The following is a 23,880-nucleotide window of genomic DNA, read 5'->3' on the forward strand; positions in this document are numbered from 1 at the left end:
TGCCCTGACCAAGTTTTGAACCCACCACCTTCACGTATTGGGATGATGCTCTAACCAGCTGTGCATCCTGGCCAGGGCCAAATGTTTTTAATTTTAATGAAGTCAGATTTATCTATTTTTACTTATTTTGCTTGTGCTTTTGTATTATATCTAAAAATCTTTGCCTCATCCAAGATTTACTCCTTCGTTTTCTTTTAAGAGTTGGTAGTTTTTGCTCTTAAATTTAAGTCTGTGATTAACTTTGACTTACTTTTTATAATACTGTAAGGTAGGGATTCATCTCCATTCTTTTACATGTGTATACCCAGTCCAGCACCATTTGTTGAAAAGACTATGCTTTCCCTGTCTTGTTGTCTTGGCTCTCTGTTGAAAATTCATTTTTAAGAATGAGACATTGAAATGCTAATAGGAAGCATGGTGTAAATGGGCTAGGCTTTCTGACTGGTAGTGGGCATCTCTAGTCGAGGACCTGTCCATTTATTTGAGGGGACCCCAAACTCAGTATTTTCTGTTTTTCTTTTCTTGCCTTTGAGTTTCACCTAAAAGGAATACTTTGGTGTGTTGGGGTAGGGGTGGTGAGGTCTTGGGGGTGCCATTAATAAACCTGGTTTCCAGCCCTTTGAGAGCTGGGTTGAGGACAGGCAGCTCAGTGTCCCATTTTGGTTATGTAGATTTATACTTGATTTCTGTTTTCAGAGTGGCAGAGGTTCCCTCACTGGCCCTTAGGACTTCTTGTTTATATTCAGCCTTTCCAGAGTGAATCTCCCACCTTTCGGCAGGGACGGAAGGGGATCTGAGGAAATGACTCCTTGTGAAGGTTTCCAGGCCATCCACCTGAGTCCACCCCACCTAATTCCAACTCTCACAGGGAGCTTTGCCCCCAACCTGGGAGCATTTTCAGATTTGCTGCTGGGCTTTTCCCTGCCAGCCTACACTCAGCTTTTTCTCTGATCTCTTTGACTTACCAAATACAGCTTGTTCATTTGCTTTTCAATTTCTAATGTTTTGTTAATGTTGTCTCCATCTGTGTCCTGCTCCTGTTAAGGTTAGATGTTTTAGATTTTGTAGGCCTTTTTGTGAGCTATCAGAAGGGATCAGAGGTTGAAGTGGGTTTTTTTTTTTCTTTCATTCTGTCTTGTTTACCCAGAGTCACTGGTAGGTTTTTCTGTTATTGAATAATCCTTACATTCTTAGAATAAACCCTATTTAAGCATGACTCTTTGGTTTTTATCGTTGTGGAATTTATTTTGCTAATATTTGGAATTTTTAATATCTATTGAAAAATGAGTTCAGTTTCTTCTTTTCCCTTACTGTGCTGGTCCAGTTTTTATATCATAGATATATTAGAGTTACCATTTCCTTAGCAACAGTGTGTATTTCCCGTGGTGTTCTATTGAACATAGATTTTTAATCATGAATTCATTGTCTTTAATGAATTTGTAAAAGCTATTCCAGTTTCCTTCTTAAGTTTTGCTTACCATTATTTAGTCATTGTCCATTTCTTATGTTTTCAAATGTATTGGCATGAGTAGTTTATAGGTTTCTCCTCGGCATGCATTTGTAAAATGTATACATAAAACTTTATTATGCAGATGGATATAATGACATATCTGTGGGGTTCGAGTCTCTTTTGTGAGCATCATTTGTGCCTCCTTCTTTCTCACTCAGATTCTCCAGAGGCTTGACTTCTGGTTTATTTTGTCCGCTTAGATCCTGTCTTGGAGACACAAGGTGTTAACCCTGTGCTCAGCTTTACTTGTCAGCACCCCCATGAAGCAGCGCCTTTGTTTGCTTTGTTCTTTATTTCCTTTGTCCCAGGTGTCCACATCCACTCTCATCTTTACTAAGGCACCACTGTAATATTCCATTATAGTTTCCATCATCATTTTGTGTTACATATTTTTATATTTAAAATATATTTTAATATTGTATGCTTAAAAGCACATAGTCTTAATGTTTTATGAATGTATATTTTTAATTCTGTGCTCTAAGGTTTTTTATTTTAAAGATTTTATTTATTTATTTTTAGTCTGAGGGGAGGGGAGGGAGAAAGAGAGGGAGAGAAATATCAGTGTTTGGTTGTGTCTCACGTGCCCCCAACTGGGCACCTGGCCTACAACCCAGGCGTGTGCCCTGCCTGGGGATATGGCCAGCAACACTTTGCTTTGCAGGCCGGCACTCAGCCCACCGAGCCACACCAGCCAGGGCCTGGGCTCTAAGATTTTTACTTAACACATTTTTCAACAAATATTTGAGCACCTACTGTGTTTAAGGGATGTGCTGAACCATTGGTTTATATAACAATAATAAAAATCTTAGTTTTCTTGAGGCAGACAGACCAGCAATGAAATAAATATGACATTAGCTGGTGTTGGGTGGTATGAGGAAATATCGAGTGGAACATACAGAGCGGTGGGGCTGCTATATATACTTATTGTCATTTCTTCTCACTGCTGCCTATTCTGTTGTGTGTAGTTTCTGAGTTTTACCCAGCCATTTTCCTCCAGATGGAAAAAATATCATCTTAAGAAATATGCCATAAAAAACTTGTATGGTAATACCCCGTTGCACATCTGTTTGAGTCCTTCTGGCAGCATACAGCCAGGAATGGGGTGTTGATGTATGCCCACCGATTTCCCTGTGCGGTTTTCTTCATCGTGATCTCCCTGTTGATGCTCTCCGGAGTTTGTTTATCAGGGTTCTAGTTCCCTCACTGCCTGGTTAGTTACATTGTTTTATTTTGCATTTCCCTGATTATGTGAGCCTTTAAATATTATTTCATCACCTTATTAGCTTCTGGGGTTTGGCCTTTCTTTGAATGTCTCTTCAGGTCTTTTATGTCTCTCTATTGATGTCCAGCCTGTCTTTGATTAGCAAGAGTCCCTTAAACCATGTAGTTTCTAATCCTTGGTCAGTTTTTGTTGTAGTACTTTGTCACATTTATTCTAGGATGCACTCCCTGCCCCCCCCCCCCCCCCAATTTTTAGATCTCTGAATTGGAGGTTAATCTTACAGCTGCTGGAAGTCATTGTCAACCAGGGGATGTGGGGCTTGGGGTTGTCGTTGCCTGTGTATCAATGAACTTGATCATGACTCTGCTTACTGCCAGCACTTCAGTTGAGTTATGTGCACTGTTGGTAAGTAAATCAGCTGATGGCAGGAGAAATGGCCAGACCACTCTGAGCAGATGAACAGGGGCTACTGTTACTAAGGCTTTGAACATCCCTTTGTCAGACATCTGCTGCCTTTGGATAATAGCCTATTATTTAGAAACGGGTTCAATTGGCAAAAGATGAAACTAGGAGTTTAGACCAATAGGAAGAGTCCATTAAAACTTAGCAAATGGATGACACTCCCTTCTCAGGTAATCTCAGAGCTGGTAGGAGAGCATCCTGCTGAGCAAGGTCGAGGTTTTTGGTGGCAGGGAGCAGAATATTGTGTGAATATCCATGGTGTCTGTGACTTAGCAGAGGAGAGCACGTAGTCGGAACTTGAAGGGGTTAGGAATGTCCTGGCCAATTTAATTGCTTGTATTTTTTTTTTCAAAGGTACAAGAGAGTGTAAGAAAAATCTGTGACTGAGAATGCCCAACAGATTTTTTCATTAAATATATGAAATTCTAGATGACAGGGAAACATGACCTTTAAGCTGTGGTGCTTTCTTCCTTAGTGATAGATAAAATACAGTTGGTGCCCTCTTAGATTGTGTGAAATACAATAAATCTCTTTATTACCCATCTGTTAACTTTGTCTTTGTTGTCTTCATTGAACAAAAATTCTTAATTTTGACTTGATCAGATTCATTAATTTTGGCCTCATGGTTTGTGTTTTGAGACTTGTTTTAGAGATCATTTTCTACTCCAAGGTCATAAAAACATTTTTCTACATTTTCTTCTGTTATCTTTTCCAAAATTTCTTTTCGGTTTGTGACATGTTTGGAATTCACTTTGTACAAGGTTATACAACTTTATTTTTCTCCATGGAGTAATATCTGTGTGAAACTCAGTCATTTGTGAGACAGACGCTATCATTTGCCAGGTGGTTTTTAATTTTCACCACTAACGGTTGGTTTGGATATTATGAGTATGTTGCCTTTCTCCCGTGTGTTATAATGTTATTCTCAATTAATGTCTCATTTTGATCAATATCAACTTCAACTGGTCTATCCAACCGTGGAGCAATGTCCAGCGAGAAATCGCCAGAATGAAGCTTCACAGACCACTTTTGACATATCCAGTCAGTCACAGCACCTTCTCTATACGCTGCACAAATCTTTTTTTGCCTTTCAGTTACATTTTTACCTTTCTTGAAACAATAAAGCATAATATGCTGAAAATGTTGCATATTTTCTTCCATCTTCAATATTAATATGGCTACACAAAAATTCACACTAACACATTTTTTTTTAATGCATACTAATATGACAGCTGTCACAATACAGTCTATCAAAATTGTTTCAAATGAAGTTAAAGACAACTAAGCACTACTAGAGCCATAGTACGGAGAAAACCAAACAAACTTTTTGGACATCCCAATATATACATATATATGAGGTCTGTCTGGAAAAACGTCCAACCATTGTTAATATAACAAGAATGGTTTGTGTGACATTGATGTAACCTCTCAGCCAAGGAAAGTGGACTGGGATACGCATGCCTGAACATGACCACTTCACTATACTAGTCAGTAGGGGTAGTAGATGCCATTGAGGGAGCATGTGTACAATGTGTCCTTTGCATTCAAAATGACTGATCAAGTAGAGCAACAAATCTGCATCGAATTTTGTGTTAAGCTTGAACATTCCTCCATGGAAATTATTCAGGTGATTCAGAAGGCTGAAGCTATGGGCAGCTGGCAGCTTCATCACAACAGCATGCCCACTTATGCATCATGTCTCGTGCAGATTTTTTTAGTGAAATATCAAATCACCCAGGTGTAGCCCCCCTTTAGCCCACATTTGGCATCCTGTGACTTCTGGCTTTTTCCAAAACTGAAATCACCTTTGAAAGGGAAGAGATTTCAGACCAGTGAGATTTGGGAAAATACGAAGGGACAGTTCATGGTGATTGGGAGAATTGTGTGAGGTCCCAAGGTGCCTACTCTGAAGGGGACTGAGGTGTCATTGTCCTATGTACAATATTTCTTGTATCTTCAATAAATGTCTGTTTTTCATAGTACATGGCTGGATACTTTCTAGACTGGCCTAGTATGTATTTTAGAGAGAGAGGAAGGTAGGGAAAGAGAAACATAGATTGGTCACCCTCCATATGTGCCCAACCAAAGATCAGACCTGCAACCTATATATGCCCTGACCTGGAGTTGAACCTGTAACCAAGATAATGCTCCAATTAATGGAGCCGCACTAGCCAAGACATTTCTCCCTATTTCTAAGTTCACTTAGCCATTTATGAACCCATGTAATTACTGGCTCGCACTAATAACAAGGTTGTGGTTTTAATTGGGAAGGGTTTTTACAATATTTTTCCTCCAACCTATTCTCTGAGGCCTTGATTGTGGAGATGTCTTTCTAGACTGGTTTTGTTTGCTTCTGCAAGGTGACCTTGAAGGGTCTTTCTCTCCAGGATTCCTTTGTTAGGTACATAACTACATGGAGCATGAGTGTGAACCTTCTGTTTCTCACTGGAAACTTTTCCTTCCTTGTCCCAAGTGCTGGACAAAAATCAGATCCCAGCATCCCTGTGTTCTGCCTCTTGACTGTGGTCAGGGACTTCAGGGTGTGGTTCTTGATAGTTGGATTTCTCTCTGGGTGCAGTTTTTGGTGAATGGCCTCAACTTGCACAGCGGCAGCCATTATTACTGGCTTGTCTATATAGGTGTTCTAATTTTGCATCTTTTTGTGAGTGCCAGAATCTCCACACCAGGAAGGACTGGGGAAACTTTAAGAAGCCCTGGGAAGAATGAAACCAAATGACATGATGGATTCACAATCGCAGTGTGTGAAAAGAGAAGAAGCCTTTGAAGCTGTAGGGGAGAAGGAGAAAAAATATTTACAGCCCCTCTTTGAGCCAGTCACTTTTATAATGGCAATTACCTTGAGAAAAAGTTTCTCTTCTCATTTTATAGATGAAGAAACTGAGGCTCACAAAGCCCAGGTAACGTCCACAAGTTTCTGAAGCCATGAGTAGCCACAATGCTGATGGGTATCTGATTGATTCTGCCACCCGTGTTCTTTTCACTGAGTCAGTCATCTTGCCTTTTCTGTATTTGTATCTGCTTTTTCGATGTTACTTGAGGTTGTCATTCATTTCTTTCCCTGGTTTTCCAACATCTTTTGTTTTTCTCATAAAAAACCAATTCTGTTGAAACATACTGATAAGAGCAGTTTCTCAGTCTTTTCTGGCACGGCAAAAAATTTTCAAGAGCAGCCCACTGTGCCAACCAGTGCAAATGTATAACTGAAATAAGTTGCGGGCACAGTCCTTTCTTTTGCACAGTGCTGTGCCTTCTGATAGTCCCGGTCCATCCTATTCTTATGGTTGCCTTTAGTTAAAATAGTGTGGTTGTGACAGACTCTATTGGTCCTACAGCCCTGTTATTGCTTGACCCGTAACTTGACCCAGTGTTTCTGAAGTGTGGCTACAGCTAGCATTTGTCAGCTAAGGACATGATGGGTGGTCTGTCCGGAACCCACCTCCTGTCCCAGCCATTCTTGGGTGCATGTTCCTGTGGAATTGGCCACTCTTATTTCCTTTAAAAAATTTTTTGTGGGGATATGGGGAGGGATTTCTGGTGCATAGTATTTCAGTATTAACTAGAAATTGTGTACATATCCCACGTACTCTTTTAGTGACTCCCTAAGACAACATTTGTTCTTAAGTCACTTCACAAAAGATTGTAACTTGCTCTGCCTATTCCTGCCTTTGATCTTGGTCATTTTATATTTTCTCTGTGTTTATCTTATCTCAGAATTTTTCTGAGCTACTTTTTAAGCTATTCTTAAGTGAATTTTAAAATCAAAACAAAGATTTGCCATGTATCCATTTTGGAATTCTACCTCACTTCTTAATTTAGGTGTATAGGGTAGCCTATTAGGAATAGAATTACTGACGATCTGATTTTTAATATACCATTGTCTAATTTTGCTTTTTCAAAAGAAAAGGTAAAAATTAGGAGACCAGTATGCAGATAGGGTAGAATACCACACTTGCATGTCCTGTCTGTTGCCGGGGTAATATGGTAGTGTATGTGCTGTAATATAAAGGTCAGCTGAGGTTAACCACTCTTGTATCTTTTCCTCAGCCCTCCAAGCCACAGCATTGTGGTGAATGGAAAAGAATGTATAAACTTTGCCTCGTTTAATTTTCTTGGATTATTGGATAACCCTCGGGTCAAGGTAAGTAGCACCTATGCTGAAGTAGAAAGGTGGTGTGACTGACTTAAACTGGACATAAAATCAAAGGCAAATGCAGAACATGAGAAAGGGCTCTGTGAGCATCTGCCATTACTCCTTTCTGGAAGAGCTGTGATCTGGATTTTTACAAAGGGTGGCAGGAGTGTCTGTTGTGGTTTAGTGTTGTATGAGCCAGACCTGGTCATTGTCAGAAATGTGTCTGGGAAATGTTCCATTTCCTACTAGGATTGTTGGCCAATAAATACTTTTGAGGACAGACATCTACAAATGCCAAAAACTATAAAAGTTTGCATTAACCAGAATTTGATAATCAAGTTAATAGAACATTTCCATGTTTTAAGTTGCATCCCTAAATCTCTGTCCTTTATATCCTATTGTTAGGATGTCATAGTTCGAAGAAAGGAAGGGAAATGGAGGGAGCAGGGGGGTTATATGGGTTAAAGAATAGGAAATGCCAGTTTTGAACTCTTCTTTTCTTCCACAAAGGCAGCTGCTTTGGCATCTCTGAAGAAGTACGGTGTGGGGACTTGTGGACCTAGAGGATTTTATGGCACATTTGGTATGTTTGTGTTGTATTTTTCAGACTGCTGCTTTCCAGAATTAAGGTTCCATTTGATTTCCAAACTCCTTGGGAAAGATATCCTTGATTAGTTTTGATATTAAGCTGGTGCTATTTCTTATTTGACTTTAACATTGTGTGTTGGAACCTTTGGTGGGGCATTGGATGTCATATTTGGAGAAGGCCTGTAGTTATATTAGGTGTGTAGTTTTATTTTTTGCTTTTTATTGTTTTTCTGTTACAGTTGTCCCATTATTTCCCCCATTTCTCTTCCATGTCCTGCCCACCTCCCCACTCTCCCACAGCCATTGCTCACCCTGTTGTCCATGTCCATGGGACATTTTATACTAGTTCCTTAAACATACCTCCCCCCCGTTCACTGTCAGTCTTTTCCTTGTTTCCATGCCTCTGGCTCTATTTTGCTCGTTTGTTAGTTTTGTTCATTACGTTCCTGTAAGGAGTGTAGTTCTTAGGTCAAAGTCTGAGCTGCTGTTCCACGCACCCCTAGAGGCAGTGGTATGATGAGACAGTTTGTATGACAGTTATAAGGGTGGTTCTGCTCTTCTTAGTTGTGCAGGAACCTAGATCTCCCCTGCCTGTTTGCTCCAGTGTGGAAGGCACCATCCTTGTCTGATAAGTGTAGGAGAGTAAAAGTGCAGGGCAGCAGTACCCTCTTAGGCTGGCAGGTGGCACTACACATCATTATCCACATTGCCTTGGAGAGACCATAACCCAAGTCTTGCAGGGAAATAGCTCTAGCAGGGCAGCCAGCACATTACAGGGAGAAAGGTAAGAACAAATTGGGGGGCGGGGGGCAATAGACTAAGCTCTTTTCCTTCTGGAATGAAGATGAAGGGTCATTGATTTGTGTGTGGGTAACCCTGGAAAAGGCTAACTGGTTGACTAAATATTAAGATGGCTGTGTGTGATTTCAAACACTATGAACTCCCTAACTGAGATTTGTCAAAGACAATCCTGGCATTTTCTGGTTGTTTTTATTAAATGTATATTGTTATTTTTTTCTTCTTAAATTTTTGAAAATGTAAGGTAATTGTTCAACGAATATATTCCTGGAACTATCACTCTGGCTTACTAAATGTCAGAGTGTGGGGAAAGTAGAGCTGGGGAAGTCTCTTCTGTCCTTATTTCCACTTCTGAGACTTCGTGAGGTTTTCTTTTTTCTTTTTCTTTTTTTAAAAATTTTAACAGCTAAGATGTTTTTATTTAAGAACACATCTTTATTCCTTAGCATGTGTAGCAGTTAAATTGTTTATATTGGAGACAGGTGACAAAACTTAGTGTTAAAGAATCCTACAACTGGAAAGGATCTTAAAAATCTTGTGCTCTCGTCGTCGGCAGCCGTCCGTCTCGAGAGACGATGGTGTAGCTTCTTAAGAGTCTATCTGCACCGCTGAGAATGGCTGTGCAGTCCGACTCGGGAGTGACACGGTATCTGTCTCCTCCCGTGTTGAATCGACATCTTGCGATGACGCTGGAGTGTCCTCTCCAGTGGAGCTGAAGCTACAGAGCCTGGGCAGGGTGATATGGAGGGTCTGCTGTTGCCCATGCAGCAGATCCCCCCTCTCTTCGCAGCTGAAGGATCCAAGGGAAAGACGGAGTCAATACAGCTTGGCTTCAGGTGCGCCGCAGGAGTTGCTGGTGTTGACTACAACGTCAAACCGCCTTAGGGACTCTGGCTCTGGATTTTCTGTCGGGGTTTACTCCCTTAGCCTTTCCCCTGAAGAGGTATGCCGCAAGGCAGCGGAGGTTTTTTGGAGTCAGAGTTTTCCTTCTCTGATGTGCCCTGACTGGAAGATCGAACCAGCGACACTTAGCTCGCAGGCCGACGCTCAATCCACTGAGCCAAAACCAGCCAGGTTTGTGCTCTAGCGTCCCAACTATTCATAAGACAAAGAGAAAGTCCAGAGAGGTTATGTGACTTCTCATTAACTTTAACCCTAAAACTAGAAACTGAGATTGCTGACTCCTAGTCTTATTTTTTCCTCATAGAATATTTTTTCCTTAAATAATTTAAAATTTTTTTCAGTTACAATTGTCATACAATATCATACTAGTTGGTTTGTATAACTTATGATCACCCTGGTAAGTCTGGTGCTCATCTGACTCCATACATACATATTATAATATTATTGACTGTATTCCCTATGCTATCCTTTACATCCCTGCGACTAATTTTTCAACTGTCAATTTATAATTCTTAATCCCTTCGCCTTTTTCACCAATCTCCCCAAACCCCCTTCCCATCTGGCAACCATCAATTTGTTCTCTATATCTATTGAGTTTATGTTTGGGTTTTTTTGCTCATTTATTTTGTTTTTTGTTTTTTTACATTTCATATATAAGTGAAATCATATGGTATTTGCTTTTCTTTGTCTGACTTACTTCACTTAGCTTAATATTCTCTTAAGTCTGTTCAGGTTTTTGCAACTGGCAAGATTCATTTTTATTTTTTATGACTGAGTTATATTTCATTGTATATATGTACCACTTCCTCTTTAGTTGTTTGTCTATTGATGGGCACTGAGGTTGCTTCCATATCTTGGCTCTTATAAATAATGCTGCCAAGAACATAGAGATGCATATGTCTTTGAATTAGTGTTTTGGGTTTTTTTGGATAAATACCCAGAAGAAGAATTGCGAGGTCCTTCTCTTTCTTTTGTTATAACCTTTGTTTTAAATATTTTTTCTGGTGTGGCCAGTGTGGCTCAGTTGGTTGGAGTGTCATCCCATTCACTGAAAGGTCACAGTTTCAATTTCCTGTCAGGGCAAATACCTAGATTGCGGATTCAATCCCTGTTCTAAGCACTTACAGGAGTCAACTGATGGGTATCTGTCTCTCGCATCGATGTTTTTCTCTCCCTTCCTCTCTCTCTATAAATATATCCTTGGGTGAGGATTTAAAAAAATAAAAATAAAGTCTATTTTGTCTGATATAAGTATTGATCACCCAACTTTTTGTTCACATTTTCAGTTGCATTAAATATCTTTTTCCATTCCTTTACATTCGATCTGTGTGTCTTTCAATCTGAAGTGGGTCTCTTGTGGACATCATATGTTAAGGACTTTTTAAAATCCATTCAGCCACTCTAAGTCATCTGGTGCATTTAATCCATTTACATTTAAAATAATTATTGATGTGTATGAAGATATTGCCATTTTATTATATTTTTCTTTTTTTTTCTTGTTTTTCTTCTTTCTTCTTTCTTTCTTCTTTTTCCTTCTCCTTTTCCTTGTTTTTTCTTCTTTTGCTTCTCCTTCTTTTGCTTCTCTTTCTCCATCTTCTCCTTTGTCTTTTTCTTCTTGTTTCTTAAAATTTCTTGAAATACTGGTGTGGTGGTGATAACTCCTTTAGCTGATTTTTTGTCTGGGAAGCTCTTTATATGTCCTTCTATTCTAAATGAGAGACTTGCTGGATAGAGTAATCTTGGTTGTGGGTTTTTGCTTTTCATCACTTTATTTTATGTCAGTCTCTTCTGCCTGCAAAGTTTCTGTTGAGAAGTTAGCTCGCAGTCTTATGGGAGCTTTCTTTGTAGGTAACTAGCTGATTTTCTCTTGCTGTTTTTAAGATTCTGTCTTTGGCATTTTGATTATTATGTGTCTTAATGTGGGTTTCTTGGTGTTCATCTTGTTTGGGACTCTGTGCTTTCTGGATTTGTATGTCTTTTTCCTTCACCCAGTTAGGGAAGTTTTCCATCATTATTTCTTCAAATTGTTTTTCAATTCCTTGCTGTCTCTCTTCTCCTGGCATTCCTATGATGTGAATGTTGGTATGCTTGATGCTGTCTCAGAGGCCCCTTAAAACTATCCTCATTGTTTTAAAATTCTTTTTTCTTTTTGCTGTTTTAATTGGGTGTTTTCTGCTACTTTGTCTTCCAAATCGCTGATTTGATCCTCTCTATCTAATCTGTTGATTTTCTCTTATGTGTTCTTCATTTCAGTTATTGTAGTCTTCATTTCAGATGGGTTCTTTTTTATGTTTTCTCTGTCCATTTCTATGGTTTCTGTCTTTTTATTAAAGTTCTCACTGAGTTCATCAAGCATCTTTATAACCAGTGTTCTGAACTCTGCATCTGGTAGATTGTGTATCTTTCTGTTGTAGCTGAGCTTTGATTTTTGTCAGCAGGTCAGTGGGAGGGATTGACCCTCAGGCTGATTGCCTGTGAAGAATGGCTTGACTCCAGTGAAGGAGCTGTTTTGCAGGGGCTGGCCCTGCACAGCAGCATTCACTTTACAGGGGCTCTGGTGCTTGCTAAGTCTGACCTTTGGGTGTGTCATTTGTGGAGGTGGTTGGAAGTTGCTCTGGTGTGATCTGAAGCTGGGCACCCAGTATGTTGGTTCTGGACCCTCTTGAGAGGCACTCTGGTGCATGCCAAGGTTAGCCACTACCTATGCCTTGCCCTGGGCTACTGGATAAAAGCTACAAAGTGATCTGCAGATGGGTGCCACTAGTGCTGTGCCTGGAGGCAGCTGGAAGAGGCTAAGCTTTGAAATGAGGCCGGCTGCAACTAATGGCTGACTTAGAACTGCTTAGCAAAAGATCTGGGAGTCGCCAAGGCCTGATACTGCTCGATTGGGGTTCATAAACCTTTGAGAGAGTCTAGGAAAGTCCCCAGCAGGAGCCAAGACCTGCTGTTTCTATGGAAAAACCTTTAGAAACAGCTTGGGTCGATAGCAAATTTGATGGGGCAGGACCTCAGGGAACTACAGTGTGAGCCAGGTTGATAGAGACTCAGATATGTTACCCATTTGTCAGCTGTGTGGGGAGAGGGCTTAGCAAAGGAACATTTGCTTCTGCCAGCACTTTTGTCTGGGAGAAAGCTTCCCTTCCCGCTCTCATCCAAAGCCAAACAATTCATTTCCTCCCCATATGTCCCCGGTGCTTTTGAGCTGGAGATCAGAGGAAGCCTGTCAGAGTAAGTCCATGCTCTGCCTCTTTTAAGAAGAATGCTTAAGACTACCGCACCCCTTCCTCACAGACACAGTCTTCGCTGGTGTCTTTTTTCTTTTTTAAGTATATTTTATTGGTTATGTTGTTACAATAGTCCCAATTATTTTCCCATTTGCTCCCCTCTACCCAATACCCCCCTTCTCTTCAGCAATCCCACCTCCCTTAGTTCATGTCCATGGGTCATGCATATAAGTTCTTTGGCTTTACCCTTTCCTATATTATTCTTTTGTTTGTTTATTTATTTTATTTTTAGAGAGAGGGGAAAGGAGAAAGGGAGAGAAACATCACTGCGTTTGCCTCTCACTCGAGCCCCCAACTGGGGACCTGATGTGTAACCTAGTAATGTGCCCTGACTGGGAATCGAACCAGTAACACTTGGCTCGCAGTCCTATATTATTATTAACTTCCCCTGTCTATTTTGTACCAACCAATTATACTTCTTAATCCCTGCACCATTGCCCACTTCTCCCCCTTTCCCCTCCCAGCTGATAACCTTCCAAATGATCTTCATACCTATGATTCTGTTCCTATTCTGGCTTGCTTAGTTGGATTTTGTTTTGTTTTTTGTTTTTTTTTAAATTCAGTTGTTGATAGTTGTGAGTTTGTTGTCATTTTTGTGTTCATAGTTTTGATCTTGTTTTTCTTAAATAAGTCCCTTTAACATATCATATAATAATGGCTTGGTGATGATGAGCTCCTTTAGCTTTACCTTGTCTGGGAAGCACTTTATCTGCCCTTCCATTCTAAATGATAGCTTTGCTGGATAGAGTAATCTTGGTTGTAGGTCCTGGCTTTTCATCACATTGAATACTTCTTGCCAGTCTCTTCTTGCCTGCAAAGTTTCTTTTGAGAAATCAGCTGAGAGTCTAACAGGCACCCCTTTGTAGTTAACTCTCTGCTTTTCTCTTGCTGCTTTTAAGATTCTCTCTTTATCTTGAACCTTTGGCATTTTAATTATGAAGTGTTTTGGTGTGGTCCTCTTTGTGTCTAGCTTGTATGGGACTCTCTGTGCTTCCTGGACTTGTATGTCTATTTCCTTCGCCAAATTTGTGAAGTTTTCCTTCATTATTTTTTCACAAAAGCTTTCAGTTTCTTGTTCCTCCTCTTCTCCTTATGGCACCCCTATGATTCAGATATTGGCACGTTTAAAGTTGTCCCAGAGGTTCCTGAGTGTCTTTTCATTTTTTTCAATTCTTGTTTCCTCATTCTGTACTGGTTGGCTGTTCTTTTCTTCCTTATATTCCAAATTATTGATTTGAATCCTGGTTTCCTTCCCTTCATGGTTGGTTGTGTGGATTTTCCTTCGTTTCACTTAGCATATCCTTCACTTCTTCTCTTATGCGTTTGTCACACTCAAGCATATCTGTCAAGCCTATGAACATCCTTATCCTCAGTGTTTGGAACTCTGTATCTGTTAGGTTGACTATCTCCTCGTCACTTAGTTCTCCCACGGAAACCTTGATCCGTTCCCTCGTTTGGTCCATATTTCTCTGTCTCCTCATCTTGACAGGCTCCTGTGTTTGTTTGTCTCTGTGTCTTTGGTAGAGCTGTTGCTCCTATTATGTTGTAAGGGGCGGAGCCTTACGTATTTGTCAGTAAGGGCGACCTGTTTCATCACCTTGTGTTGCTGTATGCGGTGGAGGAGTCAGAGAGGGAACAATGCTGCTTGCTCAGCACTTGCCCATTTTCTAGGCACTTCTCCCACTTTTGTATGGGACTGGCGCCTTTATAGCTGTTGGCCTGGCTGATGTTCCCAAAGTGGGTGGGTTTGCAGATGTTCTAGGACCATGGGGGCCATTTAAACAGGCGGACTATGCTGAGAGACTGGTAGTTTCTTCCTCCACCACACCCCCCACTGGTTTGCACAGTCAGAAGCAATGAGGCTTGATTGTCCTTGGCACTCTGATGGTGAGCTGCACGGTCTGGTAAGTAAGGAGCTGGGAATGCTCCCCAGTGTCCCTTTCAACTTTTTAAAATGTGTGACTGCGCATTCCACTGGCCTGCCACTGCTGCCGCCACCACACTTTGTCCTCTCTGCCCAGGCTCCGCCTCTCCTACCTGTCTGGATGAGTATTTCTTCTTCTTTTTTTTTTTTTAAGTATACTTTATTGATTATATTGTTACAGTAATTCCATTTTCTTCCCCTTTGCTTCCGACTGCCCAGCACCACCCCTCCCACAGTAATCCCCGCGCCCCCAAATCCATGCCCATGGGTCGTACATACAAGTTCTCTGGCTTCACCCTTTCATATAGTCTTCTTCTTATTATTATTTATTTATTTATTTTAACAATAAAAAATAATCCCTCCCTCTCAGACTTAAGACCCTTTATAATCTTATAAAGGACAATCGGCGAAGGTCTCGAGCTCCTCTAGCTGTTTCAAGGTGGACATGGTCGTCGTCCTACCTACCCATTGGTCCAGAAATCCCTAATAAGAGTGGGGGTGTGGAGGGGAGGGTGGCCTTCCCACATGGGGAAGGATCTTGCAGACTTTAGGTCAGTTGGCTGTCCCCAGACAATGGTGTGCTTGGTTTAACAGGCTAGCATCCTTGTTGTATTCTGGGGGCAACAAATTTGGCAACAGAGTTAAAAGACATCCTTCAATCCATAACCACTAGATGACAAAAGGCAGGGATTAATTTTTCAATGTCCCACATTAGGGAAAAAAGGGGCTTCTTTGGAGGAAGGTGTGCCAGGCACATCTCACCTGTCCAAAACGCTTTTGCCCCTTATACTTAGTTTGGGCTGAGGGAAATATTTTAGGTTTCCCCCCCCTCTCAGACCTCTGGGCTCTTTCCATCCAAGCCATTAGGATAGAAAAGAGAAACCAGTTTTAAAGTGAAGCCCACAGACCACTCCACACTTCACCAACCCAGCCACTTAGTTCAGCCAAAGCATTGAGTCTCAGGAGGCAGCGATGCAGACAGGATTAAGTAAGGCTTATACATACAGACAATCACTCAGGTAATGAGATCATAGGCCTGTGTCCTTTGAAAACAGAAAATGCATGTTAATTTATGTAACATAACCCACAAACAAGTCTCTAAATCTGTAAGATTGTCTTATTGGAAAGACATCCAGTTGCAAGGCCTTTGGCATTCTTCTTGCTTGTAAATTAAACATCTTGGATGATACTACAGACCTAGTTTAACTTTCAAATGAAAACAAACTTTAAATGAAACTAAACTTTAAAGACCATTAGCTGCACTACTTTATAGTCTACCACTGAGCATTGTGATTTTCCTTGTATCACGATTTTTCTCCTTAAGGTTACCCTCCTTGTCATTAAAGGGACTGCATTAAGTCCATTTTTAGTTTATCCTGTTTATTTGCATAAACACGACAAGAGCAGCAAATGCTCACTTATGATCTTTAGTCCTGCTTTGTTGGAACTTACGCAAGGAACATTTAGGGCGACTTTCAGTCTGCCCTTCAGGGCACAGAAGCTGAGCCACATACCTGCCATTCAGCTTTGTCTGTAAAACGTGTGTTTTCCAAGTCCTTCGGGTTTTCCATTTTGCCTTAAGGTCCCTTCTAGCCATCTTTCAGGAAAACAGCCTTCATTCCTTCCCTGGAAAGATTGCCGTGAACCGCACAACCAACCAAGGTAACAGGCCTTTTTTCTCGTGGGCTTTTATTACCTTCGAAAGTCAGTCCTAGTTCCTCAGGGCTTTTTGGTAACAACCAGAGCCCAACCATGTCTCCTTTAGGCATGACATTCCAGTCAAAGTCTTGGTCAAAAAAACCTCTATTAACAACTGGTCTCATTAGTTTTATGCAAAGAACCTTATGTCATTAGTTACTTCTTCAGAATGCCAAATTCTGGAGGAATCAGATAGGGAGAAAAAAATACAGTGTGAAGGGAAATGCTTGTCCTTCTAATATTCACTGAACTTGTATTTCCATTCCTTATAATTTCATTTTTTCCCACACTAAAAATTTTTTTTGTTTGTTTTTCCATTACAGTTGTCCCACTTTTTTCTCCTACTTGCTTCCCTGCACCCTGCCCACCCCTTCTCCCACAGTCAGTCCCCACCCAGTTGTCCATGTAAATGGGTCATTTATACACATTTTTGGACTAGACCCTTCCCCTTCTTACCCCTGTTTTCCCTCCCTCTTCCCCCCTTGTTACTGTTAGTTTATTCCTTGTTTAAATACCTCTGGTTCAATTTTGCTCATTTGTTCGTGTTGTTCATTAGTTTCCTGTAATAGGTGACAGCATATGGTATTTTTCTTTCTTTGCCTGGCTTATTTCGCTAAGCATAATTCTCTAGCCATCCATGTTGTTGCAAATGGTAGAAGTTCATTTTTTCTTTCTGCTACATTGTACTCCATTGTGTAAATGTACCACAGTTTTTTGATCCACTCATCTACAGATGGGCTCTTAGGTTCTTTCCAGAAATTGGCTATTGTAAATAGTGCTGCTATGAACATAGGGGTGCATAGGTTCTTTTGAATTGATGTTTCAGGATTTTTCAGATATAATCCAAGCAGTGGAATCTCTGGTTCAAAAGGCAGTTCCATTTTTAGTTTTTAGAGGAAATTCCAAACTGTTTTCTGTAGTGGCTGCACCAGTCTGCATTCCCACCAACAGTGCACCAGGGTTCCCATTTCTCCACATCCTTGCCAGCACTTGTTGTTTGTTGATTTGTTGATGATGTCCCTTTTGACTGGTATGAGGTGGTATCTCATTGTGGTTTTTATTTGCATCTCTCTGATGGCTAGTGATGTTGAGCATTCTTTCGTATGTCTATGGACCCTCTGTATGTCCTCTTTGGAGAATTGTTTGTTCAGGTCCTATGCCCATTTTTTTAAATTGGGTTCTCTGTCTTCTTGGTGTTGAGTTGTGTAAGTTCTTTATGTGTTTTGGAGATCAATCCCTTGTCTGAGGTTTCACTAACAAATATATATTTCTATATGGTTAGTTCCCTTTTCATCTTGCTAATATTTTCTTTTGCTGAGCTGAAACCCTTTAGTTTCATGGTGTCCCATTTGTTTATTCTTTCCTTTATTTCCCTTGCCTTAGGAGATATATCAGTGAAAATGTTGCTATGTGGTATATCTGAAATTTTACTGCCTATGTTTTTTTCTTGGTCTTTTATGGTGTCATGGCTTACATTTAAGTCTTTGATCCATCTTGAGTTTATTGTGGTCTGTGGTGTAAGTTGGTGGTTTAGTTTCATTTTTTTGCATGTCCCTGTCCAGTTCTCCCAACAGCATTTGTTGAAGAGGCTCTTTTCACTGCATTTGATGTTCCTTCCCCCTTTGTCAAATATTAGTTGACCATATAGACCTGGGTTTATTTCTGGGCTCTATTCTGTTCCATTGATCTATATATCTTTTCTTATGCCAGTACCAGACTGTTGATTACCGTGGCCTTGTAGTGTAGTTTGATATCAGGTATTGTGATTCCTCCTACTGCGTTCTTCTTCCTCAAGATTGCTGTGGCTATTCGGGCTCTTTTTTGGTTCCGTATAAACTTTGGCGTATTTGTTCTAGGTCTCTGAGCAATGTCATTAGTATTTTAATAGGGACTGCATTGAATCTGTAAATTGCTTTGGGTAGTATGGCCATTTTAATGATGTTGATTCTTCCCATTCATGAACATGCTATATGCTTCCATTTATTTGTATCTTCCTTAATTTCTTTCTTCAGTGTTATGTAGTTTTCTGAGTACGGGTCTTTTACCTCCTTGGTTAAGTTTATTCGTAGGTACTTTGTTCTTCTTGTTGCTATGGTAAATGGGAGTTTCCTTTTAGTTTCTATCTATGAAATTTTATTGTTGGCGTACAGAAATGCCTTCGATTTCTGAATATTTGTTTTGTATCCTGCTATTTTGCTGAATTCACTTATTAGGTTAGTAGTTTTTTTGTGAAGTTTATAGGGTTTTCTATGTACACTATCATGTTATCTGCAAATAATGACAGTTTTACTTCCTCTATTCCAATTTGGATGCCTTTTATTTCTCTTTCTTGTCTGATTGCTGTGACCAGAACTTCCAAGACTATGTTGTATAGGAGTGGAGAGAGTGGACATCTTTGTCTTGTTCCTGACCTCAGGGGGAACGCTCTCAGTTTTTGCCCATTGAGTATGATGTTGGCTTCAGGTTTCTCGTATATGGCCCTCATTATATTGAGGTATGCTCCTTCTGTTACCATTTTGATGTGAGTTTTCATCATAAATGAGTGTTGTAATTTATCAAATGCTTTTTGTGAATCTGTTAATATGATCATTTGGTTTTGTCTTTCATTTTGTTTATTTGATGTATTATATTTATTGATTTGTGAATAATAAACCATCCTGTATCGCTAGGATGAATCCCACTTGATCGTGGTGTATGATCTCTCATGTTTTGCTGGATTCAGTTTGCCAATATTTTGTTGAGAATTTTAGCATCTGTGTTCATCAGTGATATTGGCCTGTAGTTTTCTTTCTTTGTTGTGTCTTGAACTGGTTTTGGAATTAGGGTAATACTGGCTTCATAGAATGAGTTTGGGATTTTTGCCTCTCCTTGGATTTTTTGGAATAATCTGAGGAGGAAAGGAGTTAGTTCTTTCCTAAATGTTTTGTAGTATTCACCTGTGAAGCCATCCGGTCCAGGTCTTTTGTGTGCAAGGAGTGTTTTGATTACTGCTTCCATTTCACTAGTTGTTATTGATCTGTTCAGGCTTTCTACTTCTTCTTGATTCAGTTTTGGAAGATTATATGTTTCCAGGAGTTTGTCCATTTTCTTGCCATACACTTGTTCGTAGTAATTTCTTAACAATCCTTTGTATTTCTGTGTTATCGGTTGTGATGTCTCCTTTTTCATTTCTGATTTTATTTATTTGGGTCCTTTCTCTTTTTTTCTTGATTAGCCTGGTTAAAGGCTTGTCGATTTTATTTTTCTTTTCAAAGAACAAGCTCCTTCTTTTTTGATCTTTTAAATTGTTAGTTTAATCTCTATATCATTTAATTCTGCTCTGATCTTGATGATTTCCTTCCTTCTACTTGGTCTGGTCTTTGCTTGTTGTTCTTCCTCTAGTTCTTGTAGCTGTAGGGTTAAATTTTTTATTAGAGATTCTTCTAGCTTTTTTAGGTAGGCCTGTATTGCTATGAACTTTCCTCTTAGGACTGCTTTTGCTGTATCCCATAGGTTTTGGGTTGTTGTGCGTTCATTATCATTCGTTTCCAGAAACTTTTTGATTTCTTCCTTGATGTCATTGTTAACCCATTCATTATTTAATAGCATGTTATTCATTCTCCATGAGTTTGAGTGTTTTTGAGTTTTTTCCTTGAGGTTGATTTCCAATTTTAAGTAATTGTGATGTGAGAAGATGCTTGATATAATTTCAATTTTCTTGAACTTGTTGAGGCCTGTTTTGTGTTCTACCATGTGGTCTATGTTTGAAAATGTTCCATGTGTACTTGAAAAGAATGTATATTTTGCTTCTTTGGGGTGAAAAGTTGTATATATATCAACTAAGGCCATTTGATCTAAGAGTGTTGTTGTTGTTCAATGCCCGTATATTCTTGGTGTTTCTTTGCTTGGAAGATCTGTCCATTGTTGACAGTGGGTGTTAAAGTCCCCTACTATGAGTGTGTGCTGTCTATATCTTTCCTGGAGTCTTTCAAACTTTTCCTTACATACTTGGGTTCTCCTAAGTTGGGTGCATATATGTTTACAAGAGTTATATCTTCTTGATGGAATGTTCCCTTAAGTAGTATGAAATGTCCTTCTTTTTCTCTTTTCAAGGCCTTTTCTGTGAAATCTACTTTGTATTTGATATAAGTATTGCTACACCAGCTTTTTTTAATGTCCATTTACTTGAAATACTTTTTTCTATCCCTTTACTTTCAGTCTGTGTAGACCTTTTGTTCTAAGGTGTGTCATTTGTAGACAGCATATATGTGGGTCATGCTTTCTAATCCATTCAGCTACCCTATTCTTTTGATTGGAGCATTTAATCTATATTTAAGGTTATTACCGATAGGTACTTATTCGTTATCATTTTCCCCCTTTATACTTGTGTTCCTCTCTGTCTCTGTTTTTTCATCTTGTCAAAGCAGACCCTTTAACATCTCTTGCAATGCTGGTTTACTGGAGGTGTATTCTTTTAGCCTTCGTTTGTTATGGAAACTCCTTATTTCACCTTTTATTTTGAATGAGAGCCTTGCTGGGTCGAGTATTCTTGGTTGTAGGCCTTTGTTTTTCATTGCTTGCAATATTTTTTTCCATTCCTTTCTGCCTTGTAATGTTTCTGCTCAGAAATCTGATGATAGCCTTATTGGAGCTCCCTTGTATGTTATTAGTTGTTTCTCTCTTGCTTCTTTTAGGAATCTCTCTTTGTCTTTGAATGTTGCCATTTTAATTATGATGTGTCTTGAAGTGGGCCTGTTGGGGTTTATCTTCATTAGGACCCTCTGTGCTTCCTGGACTTGTGTGACTCTTTCTCTCATGTTAGGGAAGTTTTCTGTCATTACTTTTTCAAACAGGTTTTCTATCCCTTGCTCTTCTTCTTCTCCTTCTGGAATTACTATGATACGGATATTATTACGTTTCATGTTGTCCTGCAGCTGTCTTAGAATCTCTTTATTCTTGTTCAGTATTTTTTCATTTTGTTGCACTGTCTGCGAATTTTTTTCTACGTTGTCCTCCAGCTCGCTGATCCAATCTTCTGCTTCCTCTAGCCTGCTTTTAATTCCTTCTACTGTGTTCTTCAATTCAGAAATTGTATTCTTTGTTTCCTTCTGGCTCATTGATAGCTTCTGTGTCCTTTTTCATGCTGGTGTAATTCTCAGTAAGTTCCTTGTAATTTCCCTGGAGTTCTTTTTAGATTTCCTTGAGCTTGCTGAGCTCATTGATCTTCCCCATAATTCATATCTGATAGTTTGCTCCCCTCTCTTTTATTTAGCACTCTTTCTGGGGATTCTTTCTTTCCTTTCGATGGTGGGTTGTTTTCTGTCTCCCCATTTTTGTGACTCTTACTGTTTGTTGCTGCTTCTTAGATTGTTCTGCACTTCCTGGATCTGCCCCCTGGTGGCATCAGATCGTGTACCAGTCTGGCCCTAGGCAGCCTGTTGGAGACTTCCAGGGATCTACTGCCTTTGTCTGTCTCCTTTAGTTGTTAATTTATTCAATCTGTGATGAGCTGTCAGGCTTAAGGACTGAGGGTGTGGCAGCTTAATTCCTGTAGGCAGGACTTTTGCTTCCCCTCAGGCTGATGCCACTGGGAGGGGAATGGTCTGCCTGCAGTACTGGGGATGAGTCAGCACTGGGACCCGGTTGGCTGCTCCCCGAAATCTCCCCTCAAAGCCACCGACCCAAACTCTTCCCCAAGGGTCTCTAGTCCTCTCTGTCTTCCCTCTGCTTGCGCTCAGGGTAAGTGGGGGCCAAAATATTTTCATATGTGATCCGCTTAAGAGCTGTTTTCTCAAGCTGTTTCTCTCCATCTAGCAAGAAACCCTGTGGCTTTTTGCTTTTCACAGCTGGATACTATTTTACTTTCCACTCTGTTGCTATAGGCTGGGAAGCCCAGCTGGGGGTTTAGACCCTGCCCTTCTCAGGGGGAACCCCTGGCTACAGAGCTGTTTCTCAGTCCCTTAAGCTGCCACCCGTGGGAGCCCAGCCAGCCCTTCCGCGTCTCTGCACTCTCTATTGGTCACGTTGTGATGTAGCGGCCTTTTCTTTCCCTTCATTGTTATAAGACTCTCTCCAGCTAGTGTTCGGTTGATTTCTCCAAAATTAAGTTGTAAATCCAGACTGGTTCTGGGAAGAAGTTAGTGTAGCTTCCATTTACTCCTCCACCATCTTGGATCTCTCGTTGCACCAGTATTTCTTTATATCTTTGTTTGTTGGACTTCCATGCAGCTTGATTTTCTGGAACTTCTGGTTGTCTCTAGTTTTGAGATAGTTGTATTTCTTCTTCGTTGTGGAGGGAGATTCAGAGTGTCTGTCTAGGCCTCCATCTTGGCCAGAAGTTCTCAAGTCTTCTCCGGTTTTCACCGCCAGAAGTTATGGGGACTTCTCTTTCATGCAGTGGAACCTTGAGATGGGTAGCCTGGTGTCAGTCTGAGATCTTTCACACCTCAGGTGGGTCCTGTGCAGCTGATGGGTCTCTCCCCATTTTTCACTGCCGCACATGGGCATATGACTGTGCCTCCCCCTGCCAGACTAAAATTAGCTTTTCTGTTCATCTCGTCTTCAGGTGGTTCTAATCGATGGATGATCTGCAAGTTTGTTGTAATTTGGATGTAGTAGTGGGAGGTTTGTCTAGTCTGCCATCTTGACCAGTGCTGACTCCCAGTCTTTTTTTCTTTCTTTATTTTCTTTTTTACCTGAGGATGTCCTTATTGATTCTAGAGAAGGGGATGGGAAGAGAAGAGAGAAGAAGAGAAACATTGATGTGAGAGAGAAACATTGATTAGTTTCCTTTCATACTTACCTTGACCAGGGACCAAACCCACAACACTGACAGGAATCCAAACCATGGCCCTTCAGTCTATGAGTTGATGATTCCAACTAACTGAGCTATACCTGCCAGTGATAACTCCAGTATTAGTATTAGGATCAAACACTTAAATGAGTTCCAAACACTCTCACTCTTTGCTCTACCCCTAGTACCAACATGTAATTTTTGCTTGGTTTTGGTGGGTTGGGAATGATTTCCTTGATAAGTAAAAGAAAACTAGAAAAGGCATCTTTTTATGGGGTTATTTGTGATAATCTGATCCACAAGGCTTTCTTTCTGTGAGCTGCCTACTGGGATAAAGTAGTTGCTTTCCTAAAAGCCTTACTAGCTAGTAGATTTTATTTGTGTGTGTGGCCTTGGACCCTGCTTGGGAGTTAATCTGAGGTGACAGATAAGAGATTCATTGCTAAATCAAGTCATGAAAAACAAGTGTTTTAAATCTTCAAGACCAGTTTTTCCAGAGCTGTAGAAATATATTGTTAAAAATAGCCCAGTCAGCTTGACATTTGGATCACCTAAAATTTAATATG

At 40.2% G+C, this 23,880-nt stretch overlaps 1 protein-coding gene across 1 annotated transcript in view; it reads left to right on the top strand.

The window, feature by feature from the left end:
- Positions 1 to 23,880, top strand: part of SPTLC1 (serine palmitoyltransferase long chain base subunit 1) — a 108,456-nt gene that overhangs the window by 19,742 nt on the left and 64,834 nt on the right. Inside the window, exons 4-5 of the mRNA XM_090273967.1 lie at positions 7,260 to 7,353; positions 7,858 to 7,930. Coding sequence (XP_090130093.1) covers positions 7,260 to 7,353; positions 7,858 to 7,930 — 167 coding nt within the window. The remainder of the gene's footprint in view (positions 1 to 7,259; positions 7,354 to 7,857; positions 7,931 to 23,880) is intronic.

This window comes from Furipterus horrens, unplaced genomic scaffold, assembly GCF_987537825.1.
Source record: "Furipterus horrens unplaced genomic scaffold, mFurHor1.1.pri manual_scaffold_4, whole genome shotgun sequence".
Lineage (NCBI taxonomy): Eukaryota > Metazoa > Chordata > Mammalia > Chiroptera > Furipteridae > Furipterus > Furipterus horrens.